At 44.8% G+C, this 26999-nt stretch overlaps 1 protein-coding gene across 1 annotated transcript in view; it reads left to right on the top strand.

The window, feature by feature from the left end:
* The window catches only part of NUF2 (NUF2 component of NDC80 kinetochore complex), a 231761-nt gene extending 211902 nt beyond the window's left edge, over positions 1-19859 (top strand). The window contains exon 14 of the mRNA XM_029618644.1: positions 19250-19859. Coding sequence (XP_029474504.1) covers positions 19250-19387 — 138 coding nt within the window. The 3' untranslated portion in view covers positions 19388-19859. The remainder of the gene's footprint in view (positions 1-19249) is intronic.
* Positions 19860-26999: the final 7140 nt, after the last annotated feature.

Below are 26999 nucleotides of genomic sequence, written 5' to 3'. Positions count from 1 at the left end.
CCATACAATATTTAAATTAGGGGGTCACATTAGCAAGGAGGCACTTGGGTCGCTTGGCGCCCCTAGCGCCTCCTTGCTAATGAGAGCCCGATCCGCGTTGGCCATCCGCTAGTTAGGAGAACTGACGCCGAGTTTGTCGGCATCAGTTTTCCTAAACTTCATGCAGCCAGGGGTTCAGGAAACGGACGCTTCTCAATTGAGCGTCTGTTTCCTGCACCCGCCTGCCGGCGCTTTTTTTTAAACTTTTTTTTTTCTGAGCTTGTTAACTTAAATTTTTCCTTCTACTTAATAACACAACGAGGCAGTATAGAAAAGCAGTTTTTTCTGCTTTTCTGTATTAATTTTAGCAACGCTCAGCTATTAATGCCTGCTCCGGACAGTTAATTTCTGATCGCTAAATGTGCGTCCTAGACTCCAATGGAGTCGCAAGAATGCCTGTTCCAACAACACAGAGTGGATGCAATGGTTGCCATTGTCACTAAAAGACTACGATTCCAATGGAAGGTGGTGTTGCTTTAAAGTATCCTCAGGGTAGGAAAATAGTTGACCTTAAAGCATTTATTTTTAGTAAATTACATTACAAGCTGCAATTTGTGTAAACTGTGTAGCTAGATCCTTACAGTGCTGGATTCAGGAGCTTACAGAAGAAGAAGTGTCCGCAAGACTAGTCAACAACTTCCTATTTATCTAATAGGTTGTATGATCTGATAAGAGTGTTCACAAGGTTCATAGCTGTATCAGTGGGTGCATGCAGACTGCTTTGGCTTGGTCACTGGGCAGCAGATACTTGGTCTAAATCTTGTTTGTGTCACCTACCCTTCAAGGGTAATTTTCTCTTTGGAAAAGATCGAGAACAATTGATGAAGAATCTAGGTGAATCTAAGCCTCAGCGTCTCCCAGGGGATGGAATAAGTTTACTGAGGCCAGAAAGTATCAGCCTGGCAAATGATTTGTACCCCAAGCTTCAAGAGTGAAAGGAAGAATGCAGCCCTTTCGATGTCTGGAAGGTCACACTCAGAATCAACCAGGCCATCAAATGCCACACCGTCTTCACAATGAGGCCCTGCAGATTCACACTCTGAGGCTTCAAGTGTTTTACAAAGAGATGATCCAAATTACAACAGACCAAATGGGTCTTAAACGTAATTCAGAATGAATATTACCCAGAGTTGTTGGTGCTGGTAAAGGAATGCTTTGTGATTTCACCTGCCCATTCCCCAATCAAACTGGCTGTGATTCACTCAGAATTAAATTAATAATGTTCCAAGCGATATGCCTTGTACCAGTCAGAAAGCAGCAAATAGGTTGTTATTGAATATACTTTGTCATCCCACTTGGAACATGCAGCTCTTTATGTTCCTCCAAAAGGGTAGGAAGAAGGGCAGCAAAACTCTTCCTCCCAATTCTTCTAACAAGAAAGTCCTTTACCCCAGAAATTGACTCAAAACACCAGAAGATGCTGCAGTGGGTCACCTCCATTCCTTTGCTTCCTGGGAAGGACACAGTGGGGCAGATCTTTGTTATTCAGGGGTCCCAAGAAGAGGTTTCCCCAAGACATCTCCCCAAGAACACCTTGGGAGTGTCTCAGTTGTCTTACAAAACAAGTGCTAACTCCCAACAGCAACCCAGGAAAAACCCACCCTGCAACTAAGGAGGGATACAGGAGTGGAGTCCACGACCCAACCTAAGGATCATAGAATAGATAAAGCTCAGTCCCCAGGTAGGCTAAAAATCTGACAAAGGGGAAAAATCTCCAACTTCCTCCAAACTCAACCATACTGCTCCTAGCTCCCAATAGAGATCTGTTTATACATTTTCTCACAGGACAAGCAGGATGGTAGTCCTCACATATGGGTGACATCACAGGAGGAGCCCAATCACGGAACACTTCTGTCAAAGTTTCCAGAACTTTGACTGGCCCCCTACTGGGCATGCCCAGCATGGCACTAACCTTGCAGCCAGCAGGGGTCCCCCTTCTGTCTTCTTTTTTCCGTGCAGCAGTAGCCACGCAGTTAAGGAGCTCTGCAGAGATTCCTGACAGGAATTTTCCTCACAGAATTACTAAATTTCCTAGCGTGTAGCAGATGGACTCAAAACAAATGGGTATTGTGTGCTCGTGCTAGCAGTTGGAGACGGATCTGACGTCAGCACGGGTACATATACCCCCACAGGAAGTGTAGCTATTCAGTAATTTCCGTCTCCAAAGCAGTTTGGAGCTACCCCACGCTCGCTGAGCGTGTTTCCAAATTCTGACGACTGAATTCATAGAAGAAACCTACTGAGGACGAGCCCCGCACTCCTGTGGTGATACCAGGCGGTCACTCACCCAGTTGAGTTTCCCGAGCTGACTTCCGTGGTCCCTCGGAGGTAAGAGCCTCGGTCCGGTGGCCAGTTCGCAGCAGGGACCCAGCCCCCGAGTGAGAAGGGCTCGGGCGCGGCTTGGCCCCCGAGCGAGACTAGTTCGGACGCGGCCTAGAGGCAGCCTCGGTCCCGGTGTGGACTTGGCCCCCGACATTCAAGCATTGCCACCACGGAGTTTAATTTTAAATACCTTACATCCCTGAGGTGTCAAGCATGTGGGGAGGTTAATATTTCTTGAGCTTTGATAGCAATACCTGGGTCCTTCAGGTAACAAAAGGGGGGGTGGGAGGGATGGTGAACAGAGACATGGGTAGGGCAGTTATAGCAGTGGGGGTTGCGTCCATATACCAAATTGAGTGATTCTTCTGTCTGTATTTGGTCACGCACTGCACTGTTTACTGCGGTTGATTTTCTTATCTAAGTGACAACCTGCTTGTTTTTTTTCTTGTTGAGGATCTCAATAAAACCATGACCTGGTTCTGGTTCCTGGGAGGCCATCGATGCCCGGCAGGGCACTGAAGCTTCCCCCAACTGATGCAGTGGTTTTTGCCAGTTCCTCCAAGGAGGAAGCTCCACCTAGACCGCCAAAGACGCCACAGCCTGCTGCCCCCATCCAGTTTTGCCGGGCCCTGCACCAGGTTTGTTGGTGACTATGCCTCTGGACGAAGGTCAAGCACCCAGGGGGATGATGATATGGAATCCTCCGACGAGGGCATGGAGCATCTCCTTCAGAACAGTCTCCTCTAGAAGAGTGAAGGAGGTCCCTGCCGGAGTATTTGTCCATCCCAGGTTTATTGCGGGTAATAGCAGAAGCCATTCTGTTTCAGATGTTGATGGGGGAAGATGCCATCACAAGATGCTGGAGATCCTCTAGTTTGTGGAACCTCCTAAGGAAATCATGGCAGTCCTAGTGCACGATATCCTTAAGGAGCTGCTATTGAGGATACGGGAACACCCCCTCACAGTATCTCCTGTTAACAGGAAGGCAGACGGGATCTACCTCGTCCAGAAGGATACCAAATTTGATAAGCGTCAGCTTCCCTACCAATCAGTGGTCATCAAATCCGCTCTCAAGAATGCCAAGTGTTCTCGGGCTCATTCCTCTGCGCCCCTGGGGAAAGATCACAAAGCATTAGATGCTCTTGGGAGGAAAGTGTTCCAGGCGGCTATGCTCATTGCCTGCATTACCTTTTACCAGCTGTACATAAGCCAGTACTTGTAGGACCTCTGGAAATAGGTGCAGGAGATAGCTGAGCAGCTACCTCAGCAGCAGCAGGAATTCCTCTATTCACTGGTGCAGAAGGGCCTGGAGAGCGGAAAACACGAGATCCGGGCAACCTATGATGATTTCAAAATGGCAGCGAGGGCCTCTGCAGCGAGAGTCGGCACCCACAGATTGGCATGACTGTGGGCCTTGGATCTTCGTCCAAAGGTTCAGGAATGGCTTGCTGATGTGCCGTGTACTGAAGAGAAACTGGTGATAGAGTGAGGGATGTAGTGGCACAGTTGTGGGACCACCATGAGATCCTCCAACAGCTCTCCACTTGCACTCCGGACTCGTCCTTCTCATCCAGGAGGTTGGTGAGGCAGGAGGCCAGGGAACTCTTTCTATCACCAGAGGAAGCACTATCCTTTGTCCCCTTGCTTCTATCAGCAACATATGAGCTCCCGCAGCTGACCCAGGCAGCAGAGATCTCCCAAGCCCCAGCCGGTGCCTCTGTCAACTTCTGGGATGGGATTTTGACTGGATCGGAGGGAGCATAAGCCAAGTATCTATACCCGAGATGCAGGCTGCGGTTCTTTGCGGACCGGTGGACCAGTATAACCTCGGACCAGTGGGTTCTGTCTATCATCCATCAGGGGTACCAATTAAACCTATTGAGTGTCCCGCCAAAATCCCCTCCATGCCCGTTTTGGGGACCGGTAGTGCATCAGGAAGTACCGCTTCTGGAGCACTCTGCCCTCAATGCAGCGCCACACCAACTTGGTCCTTGATTCGTCTACTTCCACTTAGTCTGGGGCAAAACAATTAATGCATAGGGCTTCAGATCAGTCGACGCAAGCTTTGTCAAAGTATCCAAAGCAGATTGTACCAGAGCGGTCGACGTATGGTGCTCTGAAGCATGCCACTCCTGATGAATCCAAAGCTGGGAGTTTCGCATAGCTTGACACAAGCACAGGACATGCAGAGTGCACAATCCATAGGACAAGCCACTCGAAGCAATATGTGCTTTCACGCCTGACTTCTTCACACCAAATGCCTGTTACATTGAGATCGCACCACTAGTCGACAGTCCCTGCTTAAAAGACCTCTGGGCAACATAAGAACATAAGAAATTGCCATGCTGGGTCAGACCAAGGGTCCATCAAACCCAGCATCCTGCTTCCATCAGAGGCCAAACCAGGTCACAACAACCTGGCAATTACCCAAACACCAAGATACAATTAATACTGATGCAATTAATAGCAGTGGCTATTCCCTAAGTAGCCTTCAGACCTCAGGCTCGAACAATGTCCGATCACCTTTAAAAAAGACTCAAGACCTGGTTGTTCAACCAAGCCTTCTCTTAACTCAGCCATCTTATCAAATCTCCCACTATTAGACTCTGTCCTTGGCAAATCTATAATTGTACTTTCGCTCTAATAAACCCGCCGTAGTAGCACTTAACTCCTGTGCCCTATTCTTAGTCACCGAACATTACACCAGCTAGCATTAGGCTCGCCGGTCAAGTCGCTTTTCTTATACACTGTGTTAAACCCAGTTCATTGTATCCAAGTTTGATCACCCTGGTTTAATGTAAGACATTCTCATGTCATGGTTTTTGTTGGAATGTAAACCGAAGTGATTTGTAACTTTGTTACTTGAATATCGGTATATAAAAGTGCTAAATAAATAAATAAGTAAACTTGATTAATAGCCGTTAATGGCTTTCTCCTCCAAAAACTTATCCAAACCTTTTTTGAACCCAGCTACACTAACCACATCCTCTGGCAACAAATTCCAGAGCTAAATTGTGTGTTGAGTAAAAAAGAATTTTCTCCGGTTAGTCTTAAATGTACTACTTGCTAACTTCATGGATTGCCCCCTAGTCCTTCTATTATCCGAAACTGTAAATAACCAATTCACATCTACTCGTTCAAGACCTCTCATGATCTTAAAGACCTCTATCATATCCCCCCTCAGCCATCTCTTCTCCAAGCTGAACAACCCTAACCTCTTCAACCTTTCCTCATAGGGGAGCTGTTCCATCTCCTTTATCATTTTGGTTGCTCTTCTCTGTACCTTCTCCATCGCAACTATATCTTTTTTGAGATGCAGCGACCAGAATTGTACACAGTATTCAAGGTGCGGTCTCACCATGGAGCGATACAGAGCATTATGACATTTTCCGTTTTATTAACCATTCCCTTCCTAATAATTCCTAACCTTCTGTTTGCTTCTTTGATTGCTGCAGTACACTTTGCTGACTATTTTAAAGTATTATCCACTATGAGGCCTAGATCTTTTCCTGGGTGGTAGCTCCTAATATGGAACCTAATATCGTGTAACTACAGTAAGGGTTATTTTTCCCTATATGCAATACCTTGCACTTGTCCACATTAAATTTCATCTGCCATTTGGATGCCCAATCTTCCAGTCTTGCAAGGTCCTCCTGTAATGTATCACAATCTGCTTGTGATTTAACTACTCTGAATAATTTTGTATCATCAGCAAATTTGATAACCTCCCTCGTCGTTTTCCTTTCCAGAGCATTTATATATTTATCCCAGGACAAGCAGGATGCTAGTCCTCTCATATGGGTGACATCATTGATGGAGCCCTGGTACGGAAAACTTTCTGTCAAAGTTTCTAGAAACCTTTGACTGGCTCTGTGAGGCCACTGAGCATACCCAGCATGCCATGATATTCTCTGCCACAGGGGTCTCTCTTCAGTCTTTGTTTTTCCGCGCTGCTGTAGGCATCGCTGAGTTAGGAGCCTTGTGAGTTTTTCTCACAGTGTTTGCTGACTAAAAAGTCACTTATTTCTCATTCATTTTCTCCCACAAGGGATCTCTCTAAGATTTCCACCGGCTGGTGAGTAATCATAGTCTCGTTTTTATTCCTTGTGTAAAAACTTTTCTCTCATAATTTTTCCCTCATTTCATCGACTGCTGTCGATTGAAAATGGCTACTGGATTTAAAAAATGTCCTATCTGTAATCGAACAATGTCCATTACAGACCCACACCTCGAGTGTGTCCTTTGGGGGACAAACATGATGTCACAACCTGCCCTAAATGTGCAGAAATGACCCCGAAGGAAAAAAAACTTTGCCAAGAGAAGATGGAACATCTGTTCCATCTACAGCTTTTGCCTTCTCCCTCAACATCAAAAAAATGGTCTCCGGCCGGAGTCTCAAAACGAATAATATTGAAAAAACATCGTCCGGAGGGGTCGGGAGACCATCCATCGCCAACGACATCAATAGCATCGACGAGGTCAGTGATCGAGCACCGATCGAAACACCGTCATAGACATCGACACACATCGACTTCAGCAGCGCTTCTCTCCCCGGAGAAACCGACCGCTAAGCAGCCAAAACTTCAGGAAACACCGCTACCCTCAACGCCGGGGCCTTCACCTAGCGAAGAAACACCAGTAGTCGAACCTCCACAGGGCTCTGTGGAAGGATTATCGACGCCTACACCGCCACCGCGTTCAGCAGGCTCTGCCTGCACCAGCAATTCCCCAGGAATTGTCTGATTTTATACGGCAAGCGGTGCTCCAGGCCCTTAAGGAGCAGATGCCCATTCCGGCGCCTTCGCCGATGCCAGTTCCTGAACCGATGACGGTACTACCACCGGTGATTCCACCAATGCCGGTGACTACACTGATGCCGACTATTCAGTTGATGCTGGTGCCTACACAGATGCCGGCACCACAGCCTAAAGTGATACCAGCACGACCATCGATGACACCGACGCCATCTTCGATACCGGACCCGATACCATCGATGCCAATCACACCTGGGGACCCAGGACATCCAGAACTAGCACTCTATCAACTCATAATCAAGAGATTTGACGAGGTAGTCAGTGCTCTCCCTCCCAAGTCTCGAAAACAACAGCCTGAAGGGATACCTCTCGATGACCCGCCACCAGGTCCTTCAGGGCTTCCTCGTCCGCCTAGATCTTCTCCAATATCTCCTCTTCGAGAAGATCCATACAATACTTGGGATGAAGGACACACAGACACTTCATCTGAAGATTTTACATCAGATCCTTCACCTCCAGACCCAAGGAAGAAATCCCCACCGGAGGATTTATCCTTCAGAAATTTCATCCAGGACATGGCAGATACCATACCCTTCACCTTGGTGACGGAGGAAGATTCAAGGCAACAAACGTTGGAGGTTCTCCAATTTGCGGACCCTCCAAAGCAAGTAGTAGCCATACTGGTCCATGACGTCCTTCTGGACTTACAACATCGGCTTTGGGAGCATCCATGCTCAGTGCCTGCTGTGAATAAAAGAATGGACACAACTTATTTGGTGCATTCTGCTCCTGGCTACCAAAAGTCACAGCTTCCACACCAATCGGTGGTGGTAGAATCAGCACAAAAGAAGTCAAAGAGGATAAGACCACATTCCTCAACTCCCCCAGGAAAAGATCACAGATTCTTGGATTACCTGGGAAGGAAGGTTTATCAAGGAGCCATGTTAAATTCTAAAATATCTTCTTACCAATTATACATGACTCAATATCAAAGAAATCTGTGGAAACAGATGCAAGATTTTATATCATCATTGCCACAGCAACATCAAGAAGCAGCCCAGGCAATTATTCACAAAGGACTAGAGGCTGGCAAGCATGAAGTCTGTGCTGCCTATGATGGGTTTGAAACAGCATCCAGAGTGGCTGCATCTGGAATAAGTGAAAGACGTTGGGCATGGCTTAAAGCCTCGGACCTCAGGCCTGAAGTCCAGGAAAAATTGGTTGACCTCCCATGTCTTGGCGATAACCTTTTTGGTTCCAAGGTGCAAGATGCGGTTGCTCAATTGAAAGAGCACACAGAAACCCTGAGACAACTTTCATTGATTCCGCAGGATACAGCTACACAGTCAACTCGTAGGCCTCAGAGAAAAGAACCTAGAAGGCCCTTCTATCAACAGAGGCGTTGTTATACTCCAACATCAAGGGGCAGATCTTCTAGGCCGCAACAAAGAGCTCAGGCCAGACAACCTAGGGCAGCTAGGCCTCAAGCTCCGCCACAGATGGGACCGACTGCAGGCTTTTAAGGTTCTTCCCAGAGACCGAAGCCATCTCTCCAATCCTCATCCTGAGCTTCCGGTAGGAGGCAGAGTATCCTACTTTTACAACCATTGGTTACAAATAACAGACCAATGGGTACTTGCAATAATATCTCGAGGCTACCAACTCAATTTCCTCTCAATTCCAAGAGATTCGCCTCCCAGACCTTTTTCTGTAAGCGAAAATCATATAATCCAATTACAAGTAGAATTATCCACCCTTCTGAGAGCCAGAGCTGTAGAGCCGGTGCCCCGGATTCAGCAGGGCAGAGGATTCTATTCCCATTATTTCCTCATTCCAAAGAAAACCAGAGGCCTACGTCCCATCCTAGACCTCAGAAATCTCAACAAATTTCTGAAGAAAGAAAAGTTCAGGATGGTCTCTCTAGGCACCATGCTTCCACTTCTTCAAACAGGAGATTGGCTTTGTTCTCTGGATCTTCAAGATGCTTACGCTCACATTCCAATATTTCCCCCTCATCGCAAATATCTGCGCTTCATTGTAGGCTATCAGCATTTCCAGTACAGAGTACTACCATTCGGATGTGCCTCTGCTCCCAGAGTATTCACCTAATGTCTGGCAGTAATAGCAGCACACTTACACAAAGAAAGTGTCCAATTTTTTCCCTACTTAGACGACTGGCTCATCAGAAGTCAATCTCAACAAGGAGCTCTGGCTTCTCTCAGTCGAACAATTACTCTACTTCACTCCATGGGCTTTCTCATCAATTATCAAAAGTCCCATCTTACTCCGTCTCACCTGCTTCAATTCATAGGAGCAGAATTGAACACCATTCTTTCAAAAGCTTTTCTACCCGGGGATCGGGCAGACACACTTTCCCTATTAGCAAACTCGCTGCGCTCAAAGAAACAAGCAACAGTTCATCAGTTTCTCACCTTACTAGGCCACATGGCCTCCACAGTTCACGTCACTCCTATGCTTGCCTATGCTTGGACTTTAAGAGCACAATGGATCCAAGCCATTCAACCACTATACTCTCCAGTTCAAGTAACCCACCAGCTATGTTCCTCTTTACTTTGGTGGGCGAACAAGGACAATTTACGCAAGGGCCTTCCCTTCCAACAACCAGTCCCACAGATAAATTTAACTACAGATGCCTCCACCTTAGGTTGGGGAGCTCACATAGAAATCTGCAAACCCAAGATACTTGGACAAACTCGAAGCAACTTTTCAAATCAATTTCCTGGAACTTCGAGCTATACGCTATGCGCTGCATGCGTTCAAGGACTGCCTTTCTCACAAGACTGTTCTGATCCAAACGGACAACACAGTAGCCATGTGGTACATCAATAAACAGGGAGGTACGGGTTCGTATCTCCTTTGTCAAGAAGCTGCACAGATTTGGGACTGGGCCCTAACTCATTCAATGTTTCTCCGGGCCACTTATCTAGCAGGCATTTATAACGTACTGTCAGATCGACCCAGTCGCCAGTTCCAACCACACGAATGGTCCCTGGATCCCTTAGTAGCGACCAGGATATTTCAACGTTGGGGACAACCAACGATAGACCTCTTTGCATCACATCTGAATCATAAAATGGACAAATTCTGCGCTCTGCACAGACATCACCAACTAGCCAATGACGCCTTTGCTCGCCCTTGGAACTCAGGCCTTCTATACGCGTATCCTACAATACCGCTCATAAGCAAAACTCTAGTGAAGCTACAACAGGACAAAGAGTTCATGATACTCATAGCCCCGTATTGGCCTCGACAAGTATGGTTTCCCACACTTCTAGACCTCTCAATCAGAGAACCAATTCGCCTGGGTGTAGCTGCCACTCTCATCACTCAGAATTAGGGTCGGTTGCGCCATCCCAACCTTCAATCCCTATCCCTGACAGCATGGATGTTGAAAGCTTGATCCTACAACCACTCAATCTTTCAACCAATGTCTCTCAAGTGCTTCTAGCTTCAAGTAAACCTTCAAGATGAAAAAATTATTCTTCGAAATGGAAAAGGTTTACTTTGTGGTGCATAGCAAAGAACATTGACCCTTTCTCCTGCCCCACAACTTCTCTGCTAGACTACTTATACCATCTTTCAGATTCTGGTCTCCAGACATCATCTGTAAGAGTACATTTAAGTGCAATCTCAGCTTACCATGACAAGATGGGAGATGCACCAATATCCATACATCCTCTTATCAGTAGGTTTATGAAAGGTTTAATTTACCTCAAACCACCAATTCGGCCACCTGTCACAGAATGGGACCTGAATTTGGCCTTAACAAGACTCATGCGTTCTCCTTTTGAACCCATGAATTCCTGTGATCTTAAATTTCTCACATGGAAGACTATCTTCCTTATAGCCATTACATCGGCTAGAAGGGTTAGTGAGTTACAAGCACTTGTCACGTACTCATCCTATACAAAATTCCTACATGACAGAGTGGTTCTCCATACACATCCAAAATTCCTCCCCAAAGTAGTTACGGAATTCCACTTGAACCAATCCATAGTTTTGCCCACATTCTTTCCAAGGCCTCATTCTCACCAAGTAGAACGGGCCTTACATACCTTGGACTGTAAGCGTGCGCTAGCATTCTACTTAGACCGTACTGCAGTCCACAGGAAATCCACTCAACTTTTTGTATCTTATGATCCAAACAAACCGGGAAAAGCAGTGGGTAAACATACTATATCCAATTGGCTAGCAGATTGCATACAGTTTTGCTATGAAGAAGCAGGCCTTCCTCTCCAAGGGCGAGTAAAGGCACATTCAGTAAGAGCAATGTCAACCTCAGTAGCACACTCTCGTTCAGTGCCAATTCTTGACATATGTAAAGCAGCAACATGGAGTTCTCTTCACACCTTTGCAGCTCATTACTGTTTGGACAAACAAGAATGACAAGATTCAACATATGGACAATCTGTCTTAAAGAACTTGTTTCCAGTTTAATCCCAACTCCTTCTACATCCAATCTGCTGTGATCTTCGGCTGCCTCATTTTCAACAATACTTTACTGTTGCTTTACTACAAAATGACTCAGCCTCTAGCTTGCTAATCACCCATATGTGAGGACTAGCATCCTGCTTGTCCTGGGATAAAGCAAAATTGCTTACCTTGTAATAGGTGTTATCCCAGGACAGCAGGATGTAGTCATCACGAAACCCACCCGCCACCCCACTGAGTTGGGTCCAATATGTTTTATTATTTTATTTTTTGCTAAAGCTTATTGCTACATACAAGACTGAAGAGAGACCCCTGTGGCAGAGAATATCATGGCATGCTGGGCATGCTCAGTGGCCTCACAGAGCCAGTCAAAAGTTTCTAGAAACTTTGACAGAAAGTTTTCCGTACCAGGGCTCCATCAATGATGTCACCCATATGTGAGGACTACATCCTGCTGTCCTGGGATAACACCTATTACAAAGTAAGCAATTTTGCTATATTGAAAAGCACCAGTCCAAGTACAGATCCCTGAAGCACTCCATTGTTTACCCTTTTCTACTGAGAAAATTGACTATTTAATCCTACTCTCTGATTCCTGTCTTTTAACCAGTTTGTAATCCACGAAAGGACATAGCCTCTTATCCCATGACTTTTTAGTTTTCTTAGAAGCCTCTCATGAGGGACTTTTTCAAATGCCTTCTGAAAATCCAAATAAACTACATCTACTGGTTCACCTTTATCCACATGTTTATTAACCCCTTCAAAAAAATGAAGCAGATTTGTTAGGCAAGACTTCCCTTGGGTAAATCCATGTTGACTGTATTCCATTAAACCATGTCTTTATATATGCTCTACGATTTTGATCTTTAGAATAGTTTCCACTATTTTTCCCGGCACTGAAGTCAGGCTCACTGGTCTATAGTTACCTGGATCGCCCCTGGAGCCTTTTTTTAAATATTGGGGTTACATTGGCCACACTCCAGTCTTCAGGTACAGTGGATGATTTTAATGACAGGTTACAAATTTTAACTAATAGATCAGAAATTTCATTTTTTAGTTCCTTCAGTACCCTAGGATGCATAGCATCCAGTCCAGGTGATTTACTACTCTTTAGTTTGTCAATCTGGCCTACTACATCTTCCAGGTTCACAGTGATATGGTTCAGTTCATCTGACTCATCACCCTTGAAAACCACCTCTGGAACTGGTATGTCCCCAAAATCCTCATTAGTAAACACGGAAGCAAAGAATTCATTTAGTCTTTCTGCAATGTCCTTATCTTCCCCAAGAGCCCCTTTAACCCCTCGGTCATCTAATGTTCCAACCAACTCCCTCACAGGTTTCTTGCTTCGGATATATTTAAAGTTTTTATTATGAGATTTTGCTTCTATGGCCAACTTCATTTCAAATTCACTCTTCGCCTGTCTTATCAATGTTTTACACTTAACTTGACAATGCTTATGTAATGTCCATGCCTGTTGAAAACTTTTAACCTTTGCAGCTGTCATTGGCCCTTGGGATTCACTATTCACCATTTCCACTGGTTCCAACAATAAACCAGATATTTTTCTGCTGTCTCCTCCTTCAGCAACATCTAGAGCAGGGGTCGGGAACCTTTTTGGTTGAGAGAGCCATGAACGCCACATATTTTAAAATGTAATTCCGTGAGAGCCATACAAGACCTACCAAATTAATTTACTACAACCCCCCACCCTCCTGACGCCCCCCCAATACCTCCACAATTAATTTACTACAATCCCCCACCCTCCTGACCCCCCCAAGACCTGCCAAAAGTCCCTGGTGGTCCAGCGGGGGTCCATGGCTCGCAGACAAATCTTTAATAAAAAAGTAAAAATCTAACAAAAAACCCCACCCTCCTGACGCCCCCCAAGACCTCCAAAATTAATTTACTACAATCCCCCCCCCTCCTGACCCCCCCCCCCCAAGACCTGCCAAAAGTCCCTGGTGGTCCGGGAGCGGTCCGGGAGCGATCTCCTGGACTTGGGCTGTCGGCTGCCAATAGTCAAAATGGCGCCGATGGCCCTTTGCCCTCACTATGTCACTGGGATCGACCAATGGCAGAGTTGTCCCTGTGACATAGTAAGGGCAAAGGGCCGTCGACGCCATTTTGATTACTGGCAGCCGACGGGCCTTTGCCCTTACTATGTCACAGGAGCTACCGCCGCCATTGGTCGACCCCAGTGACATAGTGAGGGCAAAGGGCCGTCGGCGCCATTTTGACTACTGGCAGCCGACAGCCCAAGTCCAGGAGATCGCTCCTGCACACCCGCTGGACCACCAGGGACTTTTGGCAGGTCTTGGGGGGGGGGGGTTGTAGTAAATTAATTTTGGAGGTCTTGGGGGGAGGTTTTATTAGATTTTTACTTTTTTTATTAAAGATTTGTCTGCGAGCCAGATGCAGCCATCAAAAAAGCCACATCTGGCTCGCGAGCTATTGGTTCCCGACCCCTGATCTAGAGGTTCTACCAGGGGTGGCGAGTACTAACTGGTGCTACCAGGTCATCTGGATGAGAGAAATATGTGTGAAAATTTAAGAGGTGCATTACGTACTTAAGGATATATAGCCCCTGCCTCTACTCGGGTGGATCTTAGACTTCATCTTCCGCTAACCACAGCATTCCCAATTCCCCAACTACTGAACCAAGGCCTTCACCTTCATACCCCCGAAACCCTTTCAGTCCTATCCTCCTGCTGCCATCTTACCAACCATTAGAATGGGAGCCCATTCTCATCTCCAAGGAAGACATCCTCCTTTGTCTCCAGGTCAGCACTCCCAACAAGCAATGGAGCAGATTACGGATATAGCACAAAACATTTTCACCTCCTTCCTGCTTCATACGGAGCTTTCTTCGTTTCTGCCTGCCTACCTGATCATCCCAGCTTCACCAGAAAAAGTCATGCTGGGTGCTCCACCCTTGCCTGCCTGCCTTCCTCTTCTGATAAGAGATGATCAGATTCTAGTGAACCGCCTTCTCCTCCGTCAGGATCCCCACATCCTCACAGCCCTCCTAACTGACCTGATTCTTGTGGTCATTGCCCTGGGGAGTCTCCAGAAGCTCGATGGGCATCCCTTCGGATCCACCGCTGGGACTGCCCAACTGCACTTTTCAGCAAGAGAACCTCACATACTCTTTTGTGGAAACTAAAGTATGGAAATATGTGGACCCTGGGACAGAGGTCATGGGTATGTTAAAAAAAATACTGGATATTCAAGCTGAGCTGTCTGCATTAGTAACCCATACTGTATTGGATACCTTACTTATGAAGATGTGGGAAACCCCCCTATTCGGGAACCACAGTGGCCCAGAAATTGGACTTAAAATTCAATGTGAAAAAGTCTCTGGAGTATAGGATTGTGCAATGTCCCCACGACTTCGCCATTGCTGAAAAGAGTCAAAAAAATGTCTCCATTTGAACGCTTCTTCAGGGAAGGACCTTTGAATCTTGGATGACTTTTAAAGGAAAGTATTCCAAGGCTTCATGCTCATAAGAATAATTCTGCACCAATTTTATATGCATTCAAAACCTTAATCCATTCATTCGATCAGAATCTAATGAGCAGATCAACCCAATGCCTCTAGCGGAGGCGCTTAGACACTTTCTGCCCTTTGTTTATGAATAGTTTGATTTCATTGCACGCATGCACCTCCTTGCCCTCTATAGGAACACACAGCATGGTGTGGCCCAGGACTAGTGGAATTAGAGATTTCCACGAAAATTTGACGGACTTTCCCTGCCTGGGAGTCAACTTTTTTTGGTGAAAAACTGGAAACTTTCCTAGATGAAGGAGCAGAATGTCACCATTCAATCCTTGTCATCTGCAAAACCCCATACTGGGGTGAGACACCCTTACTCTCATATAGGAGACCATACTACAGCATCAGGTGTTGCAAACAAGACCTCCAACTTGGGAACATCAGTTAAAAAAAAAAAAAAAACCCCTTCAAAAAGCAGCCTCCAGTTTTTGACCTCTGTTGACTTTTTGAATAGGAGACAGGATCCAATTCTTCCTACTATTTTGGAGGAATATCACCATGGATCACTGGGTATTGAACATAGTGCAACACAGTTACCACCTACATTTTCTAAATCAACTGATAATCCCACATACTGCATTACTACCCACTGACCCCTCCCAGTTACCATTGCTGGGACACAAAGTACATCAACTTCTATATCAAAATGCAGTTCAGAAGATTCCAACCTTTCACAACCACGGTTTTCTACTCCCAGTACTTCTTGATTCCCAAGCAAATAGGAGGTCTTTGGCCCATTTTGGATCTCCAGAAACTCAATCATCACATTCACTGGCAAAAATCAGAATGACTTCTTTGGGCACAATATATACCCCCTTTTATCCAACTTGGTTGGATGTGCTCACTGAACCTCAAGAATGCATATGCACATCTCCCAATATACTTCTCTTGCTGGCGATACCTCTTCTTCAAGGTGGGCAATGTACATTACCAATTCAAACTTTTTCCATTTGGCCTTTTGTCTGCCCTGAAGATTTTCACAAAATGCTTAGCGGTAGTTGCTGCTCACCTCCATCATCAAGGAATTCAGATTTTCCCATAGCTGGATGATTGGCTATTGGTTGCCCCCTTGAAAGATACCCTTCTGATGTACATCCAGACAACATTGCACCTACTTAACTTACTGGGTTTTCTTATCTGCTACAAAAAGTCGATTCTGGAACCTACCCCTCACATTCACTCTATTGGGACACTAATATATACCATGCAGGCAAAAGCATTTTACCTCTGGACAGTCACCACTCTGCAGGGTGAATATTCTCGCACCTCGGCCTGCCACATGCTGACACTGTTACATCATCTGGCAGCGACTATTCATGTCATCCTCTTAACGTGTCTGCACATGCGCCACCTCCAGTGGGGACTAAGAAATCAATGGAACAACATCTGAGCACCAGGATATAAATGTGACTGTAAATGGTGAAAGAGATCTGTTTGTGGTTACAACTGGAAGTCTTCCACAACGCACCTCTACGGCTGTTGCTGTATCAGCTAGTTCTAGTAACTGATGCTTCCACCATTGGTTGGGGGCTCACACGGGTCATTACAAAATGCAGGGGCTCTGGTCCATTCCAAAGAGTTGTTTATAAATCAATTTACTAGAACTCTTGAGTAATATGACATGCGCTAAAGGCATTCCGCCACATTCTTCAGAGAAAGCGCATTATGATCCAAATGGACAACTGGGTAACCATGTTCTTTGTCAACAAACAGAGGCACGAGTTCATGGATCCTTTGCCAAGAGACCCTACACATTTGTAATTGGGCACTTCAGAACGGGGCCTCCCTGCAGGCAATCTACTTGCCGGGATTAGCCAACACTGACAGACAGACTCGGTTGGATATTTCGCTCTCATGAATGGTCGCTAGCTCAATCAATGGTTGACCGCCTCTTTTAACTCTGGGGCTGAGCAAGGATAGATCTCTTCACAATGGAAAACAACAGGAAACTACGCTAATTCTGTTCCTTTCGGTTGAGCCAATTACGGGAAGCACCAGATGCGTTCCTCATCCCCAGGGATGTAAGCCTTGTGAATGCTTTTCCACCAAATCCACTCATAACGAGTACTGTTCAGAAGCTCATTTGAAACCGTGCCAAGATGCTCCTAATAGTGCCAGTGCTATGCCTATCTAATACAGTTATCCATCAAACTTTCCGTAAGACTGAAATACTGTCCTTGCCTTATTGCCTCAAGAAAGGGGCAATTTGTTGTACTCAGTGCTCCTGATGCTTAACCTCACAGCATGGATGTTGAGTGCACGATCCTAGCTTCATGATCTTTACTGGACCAGATTCAAACGATCATCCTCTAGGCTAGAAAGCCATTCACGAGATGTAATTATTCATTTAAATGGAAGCATTGAACACAAATGGTGTATGTCGTGCACTTTGGACCTATCCACTTGTGACCCTCAGCATTTATTATCATAATCACCTATTGCAGACTGAATTGGTGACCGCATCTGTCCAAGTTTACTTCAGCACCATTGCTGTCTACCACACCCCTGAAAATGGAGCACCCATTTCCATGCATCTTCTAATCTCAAAATTCATGAAGGAGTTTTTGTGTCTCCATTCATCAATCAAAAACTGGCAGTGCCCTGGGACATTAACATTGTTCTCACCTTCATACACAGAGTGAGCAAGCTAAAAGCTTTGGTTCATCACCATCCTTATTTGCAATTTTTCTATGACAGGGTGGTTCTTCGAACACATCCAAAGTTCCTGCCAAAAGTGGTCTCAATGTTTCCACTTGAATCAGTCGCTAACTCTCCCTACCTTCTACCCGAAGCCTTATGCCCATGAGGGTGAGAGACTGTTACACTTTCTGGATTGCAAAGTACAAATGCAAGATGCAGTCCTACCAGCAAACACCAACTTTTATCTCCTATGATTCAAGCCAGGCACGCCTGTTGTGTGAAACTAAAGCTTTCAAACTGGATGGATATCCAGTTGCATCCAACACTGCTACATGAAGGCTGAACTCGAACTCACAAGTCTAGTCAAGGCTTATCAAGTCTGAGGAACAACTTCCTCCACCACACATGAAAGAAGTACCCATTGAGGACATCTGTAAAACAGCAACTTGATCTATTTACACATTTACCTCCCACTATTTCCTGGATGCCCTGGCTTCTATGGACTATGCAGAGGAACAGGCAGTTTTGCATCACGCAGTTTTGAAATAGTCTGTTCTCTATGTTGGAGTCTGGGTTGCTATATTGGCATGCTGCGTTGCAACCCTTAGCTTGAGACTCCCCACACATCATGGCTGATTCAACCATGCTTATCGAAAGAAAAAATCAAGTTTGCTTACCATAAGTGGTGTTTTCCATAGATAGTAGGATGAATTTGCCATAAGATGCCTACCCTCCTCCCTGGATAGCAGATTGTCCTATTCTACTAGTTTTAGAAACAGACTGAAGAGACTCTGAAGCAACCACTCATGGGAACTCCCATACATGCTCAGTAGAGCTCAAAGCTCTACTAACTGGAAGAGATGTGCCTCCTGAAGATATCACCCACAGATCATGGCTAATTCATTCTACTATCTATGGAAAACTTAGTTTACAGTAAGCATGTTTGCTTTTCTACTCTGGATGAAGTAGAAAATTTGATTGCAGCATGGTCAAGAGTTTGGCAACTAAGTTATTGCAAAATAACAATGAAGGCATGCATTATATTACAAAACAATACACATTGAGAGGTGAGGAACTGCTGTATACCAATCAGAAGAGATTGTTGGTTGATCAAATTGGATTATCTCAAGTTAGTAAAATAATGTAACGAACCTTTGACAAGGGCCAGAAGAAAGCAAAAGTGGATAGGGAAAGTTAGGAAAAAGATGATGTCTCTGTGGGCAGACTAAATACGCTGTGGTTCTTACATACTATCATTTTGTATTCTTTATTTGTATGTACTATTGTCTGTGGTGCAAACATAAGATATTCCATACTGGGTCAGACCAAGAGTTCATCAAGCCCAATATCCTGTTTCTAATAGTGGCCAATCCGAGTCACAAATGCCCATGCTATTAATGCCGGCAACAAGCTGTGTCTATTCCCTATTGATTATTTGTTTATGGATTGAAAACTGTCGTATTTAACATTAATTTTCCACCCTTAGGACATCATCATGAACTTAAAGTCTGGTTTAGATAAGTACCATGAAAATCTTATGAAGGCAGAAGAGCAGAGTGTACTTCGGAGAAAAGAGAAAATTTCAGAGCTGACAAGGCAAATGAATCGACGCAAGAAAACTTGAACAAAAGTGAATACATGCTTCTCTTTTGTGTAATTATAGTTCATATGAAATTGCTCCATATTGCACCTGGACTGTTTCTGCCTTTTCCATCATCCTCCCAGTAGTAGGATATAGGAAAATCTGCTGCTAGAGCAGAACCAGACTTCTTTATAATATAAAAGTGAAGGAGGCTATGACCCTTTTGAGGCTCTTTCTTTCCTTTCTAATCCTGTTTTGGTATTCATGGATGTGTTAATATTCTGTATTATAAATTAAGGCAGACAAAAGAATCAAACTATGAAACATACTACAAATAATCTGTACTAATATTAATTACTCAAATGTATGTTCATCTGTTTTACTGTTAGAACTGTATGCTATTTACAATAATTATCAAGTTATTAGTTTTCCTGAACAATTTATTAGTCTAGTTTAAACCAAAATGTATATGGTTAATAGAAAGTTTTCTGTAATAAACTGTTTATAAACCCTCCTCTCCTTCCCTTCCTCCCATGTGTTGTCGTCTCATAATTAAGCATAGATCTTAGGAAACAATGCTTTTCTCTGTGGACAAGCAGAATACAAACCAGCCACACAAGTGGGTGATGTCATCTGACAGAGTTGACAAAGATATGCTCTTTTTCTTTCTGAGTATGTACAGGAGTTCCCATGCAAGGCTCCTCTGTCTGTTTCTTCCACTGAGGTGAAAGGGCACTATACTGTTCTCCTACCCAAGTGCAATATTTTTAGGTTTTTTCTTTAATTATCCTTTTATTTCTTAAATGGGTTTGTTTTATTTTGTTCAAAATTTCCTAAAAATTGTTTTTATTCAGTACAGATAGTGAGAAAAATAGGTTGGCTAAGCAATCCTTTAAACTTTCCACTTCCACAAACTGAGCTATGTACTGAACTGTGAAGTTTGTGCCAGGATGTCCCCACAGGCTATTTTATTATATTTATTTAAAATTATTTCTAGTCTGTACCCTTCAAAATTCGGAGTGGATTAGAAAACAACATTCATAATTAAAATCAAATAAAACAAGTAAACAGAAAATACAAAACTATAGCCTAGCCAGATAAAAAAACAATACTGACATTGGACTGGGAGGAACACAGAAGCTTATAGAATTTAAACCTGGGAGGAAAAATCAATGGACTCTTTATCTTGAAATGCCTATTTAAATACATTTTTAATGCATTCTTAAATGCCTTAGTATTGCTCAGAGCTCTGATGTCTAATGGAAGCAAGTTTCAAGCAGTGGGTTCAGCAATAAAAAAAAAGCCCTATCAGATACTGCCTGCTTAATTTGCATATGAGGCTTCTTTAGTGATAAAGTTAGCTTCTTCTATGGGTAGATGAGGACCTTAAAAAAAAAAAAAAAAAAAAAGGTTGGAGTCCCCAAACTGCCAAAGCAGAGAGTCTTCCTCTTCCTCCCATTGGGAGAGGTCTCCAATTCCTAAATCAAGACTTGAGCCCCATAAAAAAAAAGGCTATAAATGGACCTCTTCTACCTCCACAGTGTCTGGCTTCAGCACCAAGAAAATTGGCATAGATGTAGACATGAAAGGACTCTGTGCAGACTACATTGGCATAGATGCATGCAAAGCCATCACCCATAACTATGGGTAGATTCGGAGCCGATTACATTTGTGCTAAAATGATGCAACACAGATTTGTCCTCTATTTTGATTCTGGAATTGGATACCGCCTAGACAATTTTTTTTCCACTTTTTTTTTTTTTTTTACAGAAAATGTGGCATGACTTCATTGACAAATGCGTGAATCTATAAGGGCCTAATTGAGAAACATTGTCCTTACTAGAAAGTCTATCACATCAGTCAGATTCTGTCATCCATTTCTTTTCATAAGCTTCCAAAGGAAGAGCAAAAGATAGTCTTCCACTTCCTCACACCAAAAAACTTAGTTACCTATTCTCATCTTTGATTCAGTTTCAGATAGTCAGTACCAATCTTTTTATAATTCTTTTGCTGAACTTTCAAACCAGAGTCTTCAGAACTATCTTCTGATCCATATCAGGAGATAGCACAACACTTCCTGAGGATTTATCTTATCAAACATTGATTAGAAAGATAGATCCATTAATTTACAACTACAGCAAACCCCGAGGCGTCAGATGATTTTCCAGGAGACTTAAAACATTAAGTCCAAAGTAGACCCAGTACCCAAATCATTTTAAGACCTCCAATCAAAGATTTGGGCCTATGTGCATGTAATGTTGCTGGTAGCAAGAAAAATAGACCAGTACAAGGTCAGATACTGCCCAGGTCATGATACAGTACAACTACCTGATTCAGTTTTGGTAGAATCAACTACCTGATTCAGTTTGGTAGAATCAACTACCTGATTCAGTTTTGGTAGAATCATGATACAGTACAACTACATGATTCAGTTTTGGTAGAATCAACTCTTCAAAGGACCAAAAAGTCCAAAATTTAAGCTGTTAATCTTCCAGTAAAGGATTATAGACTACTGGATAACTTTGGGTATGTAACGGAGTGTACTAACAACTCTGGGATAACACTTATTACAGGTAAGCAATTTTGCTTTCCAACACTCTTCCAAGAAAAAGAACCAACGGTTGCTGGACAATGCTAGGATGAGGATCTTCCAGTTTACAATGCTCCAAAGCAGACTCTCTGCTCATATAGTACAAATCTTTATTAGTACCTTGCAAAAATAAAGGACTCTTTGGTGTCTCTTCCAGATGACCGACAATATGATTTCTATATATATTAAGGCTAAGTGCAGAAAATACCTAATCTAGTCCAAAACAATAGTTTTGATACACCTAGATATTCTACTCTAGCTATAGCTACAAGAAAGATAGCTTAGCTATGGGAATCAGAGTTAAGGGAAGACATATACAATACATTTGTAGATGTATCATGTTCAGGAAGTAATTTATTTGGTGGCAAACTTCAAGAAATTGTATGACTAAACACTATACCACTGTACAGATCTTAATTACAGATCCTTCAGATCCATTTTCATCTCAGAAGAGATCAACCACAATCATTTAGGAGGAAATATCCTCCCAGCCAATAAGAACAGCCGACAGTCACTCAGTAATGCATGGTTCGGATAAATGTATCTTTCAAGGATATTAATGAAACAGGAGAGTTAGGGTATCCCAACAGAGAGGTTCCAATAAATGCAAAAGTAGCCAATGTACCTATAAGTAAAGAATCACCTAAGGTAAAGAATTCCAAATTATCCATATCAACTGAAAAGTAGGTTGTTAGTACCAACAAAAAATGCACTTTGAAATGTCTGTATGCCAATGCCAGAAGTCTAAGAAGTAAGATGGGAGAGTTAGAATGTATAACAGTAAATCATGATAGACATAATTGGCATCTCAGAGACCTGGTGAAAGAGGATAAACAATGGGACAGTGCTATGTCAGGGTACAAATTATACCACAATTATAGGGAGGATCAACTTGGTGGGTTTGTAGCACTTTATGTCTGGGAGGGTATAGAGTCCAACATGCAAGAGACTGAATGCTCAGTAGAATCTATATGGGTAGAAATCCCATGAGTGTTGGGTAAGAGTATAATGATAAGAGTATATTGTCCACCTGACCAAAATGATCAGACAGATGATGAAATGCTGAGAGATCAGGGAAGCTTAACTAATTTGGCAGTGCATTAATAATGGGAGATTTCAATTACCCCAATATTGACTGGGTAAATGTATCAGGACATCCTAGAGATATAACATTCCTGGCTGGAATAAATGACTGCTTCCTGGAACAATTGGTTCTTAGTGGAACGCAGAATTTGGTGAGAGAGGTAATGGTAGTAGGACCACTTGGCGATAGTGTCATAACATGATAAAATTTGAACAAATGACGAAGGGGGACAATATGTAAACCTACAGCTCTAACACTAAATTTTCAAAAGGGAAACTTTGATAAAATGAGGAAAACAGAAAAAAACTGAAAGGTGCAGCTGCAAAGGTTAAAAGCGTACAACAGGTGACATTGTTTAAAAATACAATCTTAGAAGTTCAGTCCAGATGTATTTCATGCATTAATAAAGGAGGGAGGAAGGCAAACCAATTACTGGCATGGTAAAAGGTGAGGTGAAAGAGGCTATTTTAGCCACACAAAAAAATCCTTTAAAAATTTGAAGAATGAACCATCTGAAGAAAATAGGAAAAAGCATAAGCATTGTCAAGTTAAGTGTAAACAGTGGTAAAGCAAGCTAAGAGAGAATTTGAAATGAAGTTGGCAGTAGAGACAAAAACTTTTAAAAATATATCCGAAGCAAGAAACCTGTGAGGGAGTTGGTTGGACCGTGAGATGACCGAGGGGTTAAAGAGGCTCTTAGGGAAGATAAGGCCATTGCAGAAAGACTTAAATGAATTATTTGCTACTGTGTTTACTAATGAGGATGTTGGAGAGGTTTTATTTTTATTTTTTTTATTTATTTAGATTTATATTCTGCTTTTCGCACTGGATTACAAACTGGTTAAAAGACAGGAAACAAAGAGTAGGATTAAATGGTCCATTTTCTCAGTGGAAAAGGGTAAACAGTGGAGTGCCTCAGGGATCTGTACTTGGACCAGTGCTTTTCAATCTACTAGATAATGAAGCTTGACCGACATGCCGCAAATGCGCAGTAGAGAGCAACTCTACCGCGCATGCGCGCGGGCAGCACATCAGTCAGAGCTTACCAATAACAAAAATGGCGCGGCGAGGAGCAGTAGCGGCAGCGGCGCAAGGGAGGGAGGGACCTCTGGCGAGGAGCAGTAGCGGCGGCGTGCAAGGGAGGGAGGGACCTCTGGCGCGGTGAGGAGCAGCAGCGTCGGCGGCACGCGAGGGAGGGAGGGAAGGACCTCTGACGCGGTGAGGAGCAGTAGCGGTGTGCGTGAGGGAGGGAGGGACCTCCCCCGGAGATCTTCCGTCTGCGCCATCCGAAGGGGTTGTGAATGAGCTGAGGGGAGGGGATTGAGAGAGAGGAAGTGACAGGGAGGAGGGAGGAGAGAGTGAGGGGGAGGTGGGAGACTAGAGGGGGAGGGAGAATGAGGGGGGAGGGAGGAGAATGGGGGGGAGGGGGAGAATGAGGGGAGGGAGGGAAGAATGAGGGGTAAGGAAATGGACCGAAAAAAAAATGTTAATGTAGCCCGTTGTTACGGGCTTAACGGCTAGTATATATATATAAATGATCTGGAAAGGAATACGATGAGTGAGGTTATCAAATTTGCGGATGATACAAAATTATTCAGAGTAGTGATACATTACAGGAAGACCTTGCAAGACTGGAAGATGGGCAGATGAAATTTAATGTGGACAAGTGCAAGGTGTTGCATATAGGGAAAAATAACCCTTGCTGTAGTTGCACGATGTTAGGTTCCATATTAGGAGCTGCCACCCAGGAAAAAGATCTAGGCATCATAGTGGATAATACTTTAAAATTGTTGGCTCAGTGTGCTGCAGCAGTCAAAAAAGCAAACAGAATGTTAGGAATTATTAGGAAGGGAATGGTTAATAGAACGGAAAATGTCATAATGCCTCTATATCACTCCATGGTGAGACCACACGTGGAATACTGCGTACAATTCTAGTCGCCGCATCTCAAAAAAGATATAGTTGCGATGGAGAAGGTACAGAGAAGGGTAACCAAAATGATAAAGGGGATGGAACAGCTCCCCTATGAGGAAAGGTTGAAGAGGCTAGGGCTGTTCAGCTTGGAGAAGAGACGCCTGAGGGGGGATATGATAGAGGTCTTTAAGATCATGAGAGGTCTTGAACGAGTAGTTCCCTGTACGTACCAGAATCAGTCCAGACTACTGGGTTATGCCTCCCCTCCAGCAGATGGAGTAGAGAGAAAACTGAAAGCACCCCCTAGATATACTGGTGTGCCACCTGCAAACCCTCAGTATTTTCTCTGACTCCAGCAGATTGAGAGGCATAACCTGCGGTCCTGTCCTGGTCAGGTTGTTGGTACTGGGAATTTACTCTTTTGACAAGATCAATTAGTCTCTTACCTTCGAGCGTTTATGTTAGTTGTCTTAGCTCTGTCTCTTTATTCAGCGCAGCATGGAGCTCAGTTGTGGGGCAGGCACAGAGGGCATTGCCCTCTTGGGACTTCCTGGACTAGTGTGTTCCAGAGGCTGGGGGAGAACTTACCGGTGGGCTGGTCATCCTCCCCCCATTTTCCCAGGGTTTAATTCCCTGAAGGGGGTTTAAAAAATAAAAAACAAAAGTTTTATCATTCATTTCTCTGGAGCCACTTAAGTCCTGTTGGGGACAGGCAGTGAGCCCCCTCCTTACAGCCCCGGCCTTCCAGTGCCTCTGAGGACTCCGGAGGGGGTGGCTGGTTCACCCGGCGCGAATTGGCTGTGAGAATCTCTCACCTGCTGCATTTTGGCGCGTTTTTTCTTGCCGCTCCGCTTCGGCCCAGGATGCTGCGATCTTCGGCCTGCGGGGGGGCGGGGGCGTGACTCTCCCGAGAGGGTCTCTGCTCCCGATGTCTTCCCGGGAGCGAGGGACCCTCTCGGGGGCCGAGCGCTGCCCGCAGCGGCTCCTCTCTCCCCTCTTCAGCGCGGCATCGCAGGGCTCCAGGCATCCATTCTTCGGCCCCTCCTCCCTCGGAGAGGAGGACGACGGCCATCTTGGCCACGCGGCAGGCAGAGTTGTCAGCGTCGGAAGAGGGAACCTCCCCTCCTCCTCCACCTGACTTGAGCCCGCGAAGTCCGCCCGATTCGGAGGACCCTCGAGCCCCCCCCCCACCCCGGTTCAATTAAGAAGGATTTAAAAAGGTCAGTTCTGTTTTCTTCTGAGTTTGTGCTGTTAATGCACAAAGCTTTTTTGCAGGCAGAGGCAGGCTGGGAGGCAGAAGGTCCCTCTCCTCCGAAGATCCCCAAGACGTCTTTGGATCAGGGGAACACGGGGACTCGTGACCCCCCGCCCGCTGGATCAGGGGAGCTCGGGGGGGGGGGGGGCTGATGGTCCATTGGACCCGGGGCTCATTCCGGATCCTCCAGGGGCACCAGATTCGATAATAGTGGACGAGCAGGGATCCGTCGAGGGGGACGACCCCCAGGTACTACGATTATTCAGTAAGGATGAGCTAAGCTTTCTAATTCTTCATGTCCTGAAGGAGTTAGAGCTTACGGCCCCACATCAGGAAGCGGACACTTCTATGGGGGATGTGGCTATGGGAAGCCTGCGCGCCCCCCCTCAAACTTTCCCCTTCCATCCCAAGGTTTTGCAGATTGTATCTAAGGAATGGGAGCTTCCAGAAGCCTCGTTGCGGGTGAGCAGGGCTAAGGAAAAACTGTATCCCCTACCGGCGGAATCCCTGGATCTTTTGAAGACCCCCTCGGTGGATTCGGAGGTCACGGCCATGGTTAAGCACACGACTATCCCTGTTACGGGGGGATAGCCTTGAAAGATCTCCAGGATCGCAAGCTGGAGATATTGTTAAAGCGCATTTTTGACGTGGCGGCCTTAGGTGTCCGGGCGGCGGCGTGCAGCAGTCTCGTGCAGAGGGCCAACCTGCGCTGGGTCCAACAGCTGCTTACTATACAGGAGCTTCCACCGGGCGAGGCGGAGCAGGCCAACTGTGTAGAGTCTGCAGTTGCCTATACAGCGGATGCCTTATA

Source organism: Rhinatrema bivittatum, chromosome 10 (assembly GCF_901001135.1).
Source record: "Rhinatrema bivittatum chromosome 10, aRhiBiv1.1, whole genome shotgun sequence".
NCBI classification, from domain to species: domain Eukaryota; kingdom Metazoa; phylum Chordata; class Amphibia; order Gymnophiona; family Rhinatrematidae; genus Rhinatrema; species Rhinatrema bivittatum.
Note: the sequence above shows the minus strand (reverse complement) of the source record. Positions and strands in the feature narration are given on the sequence as shown.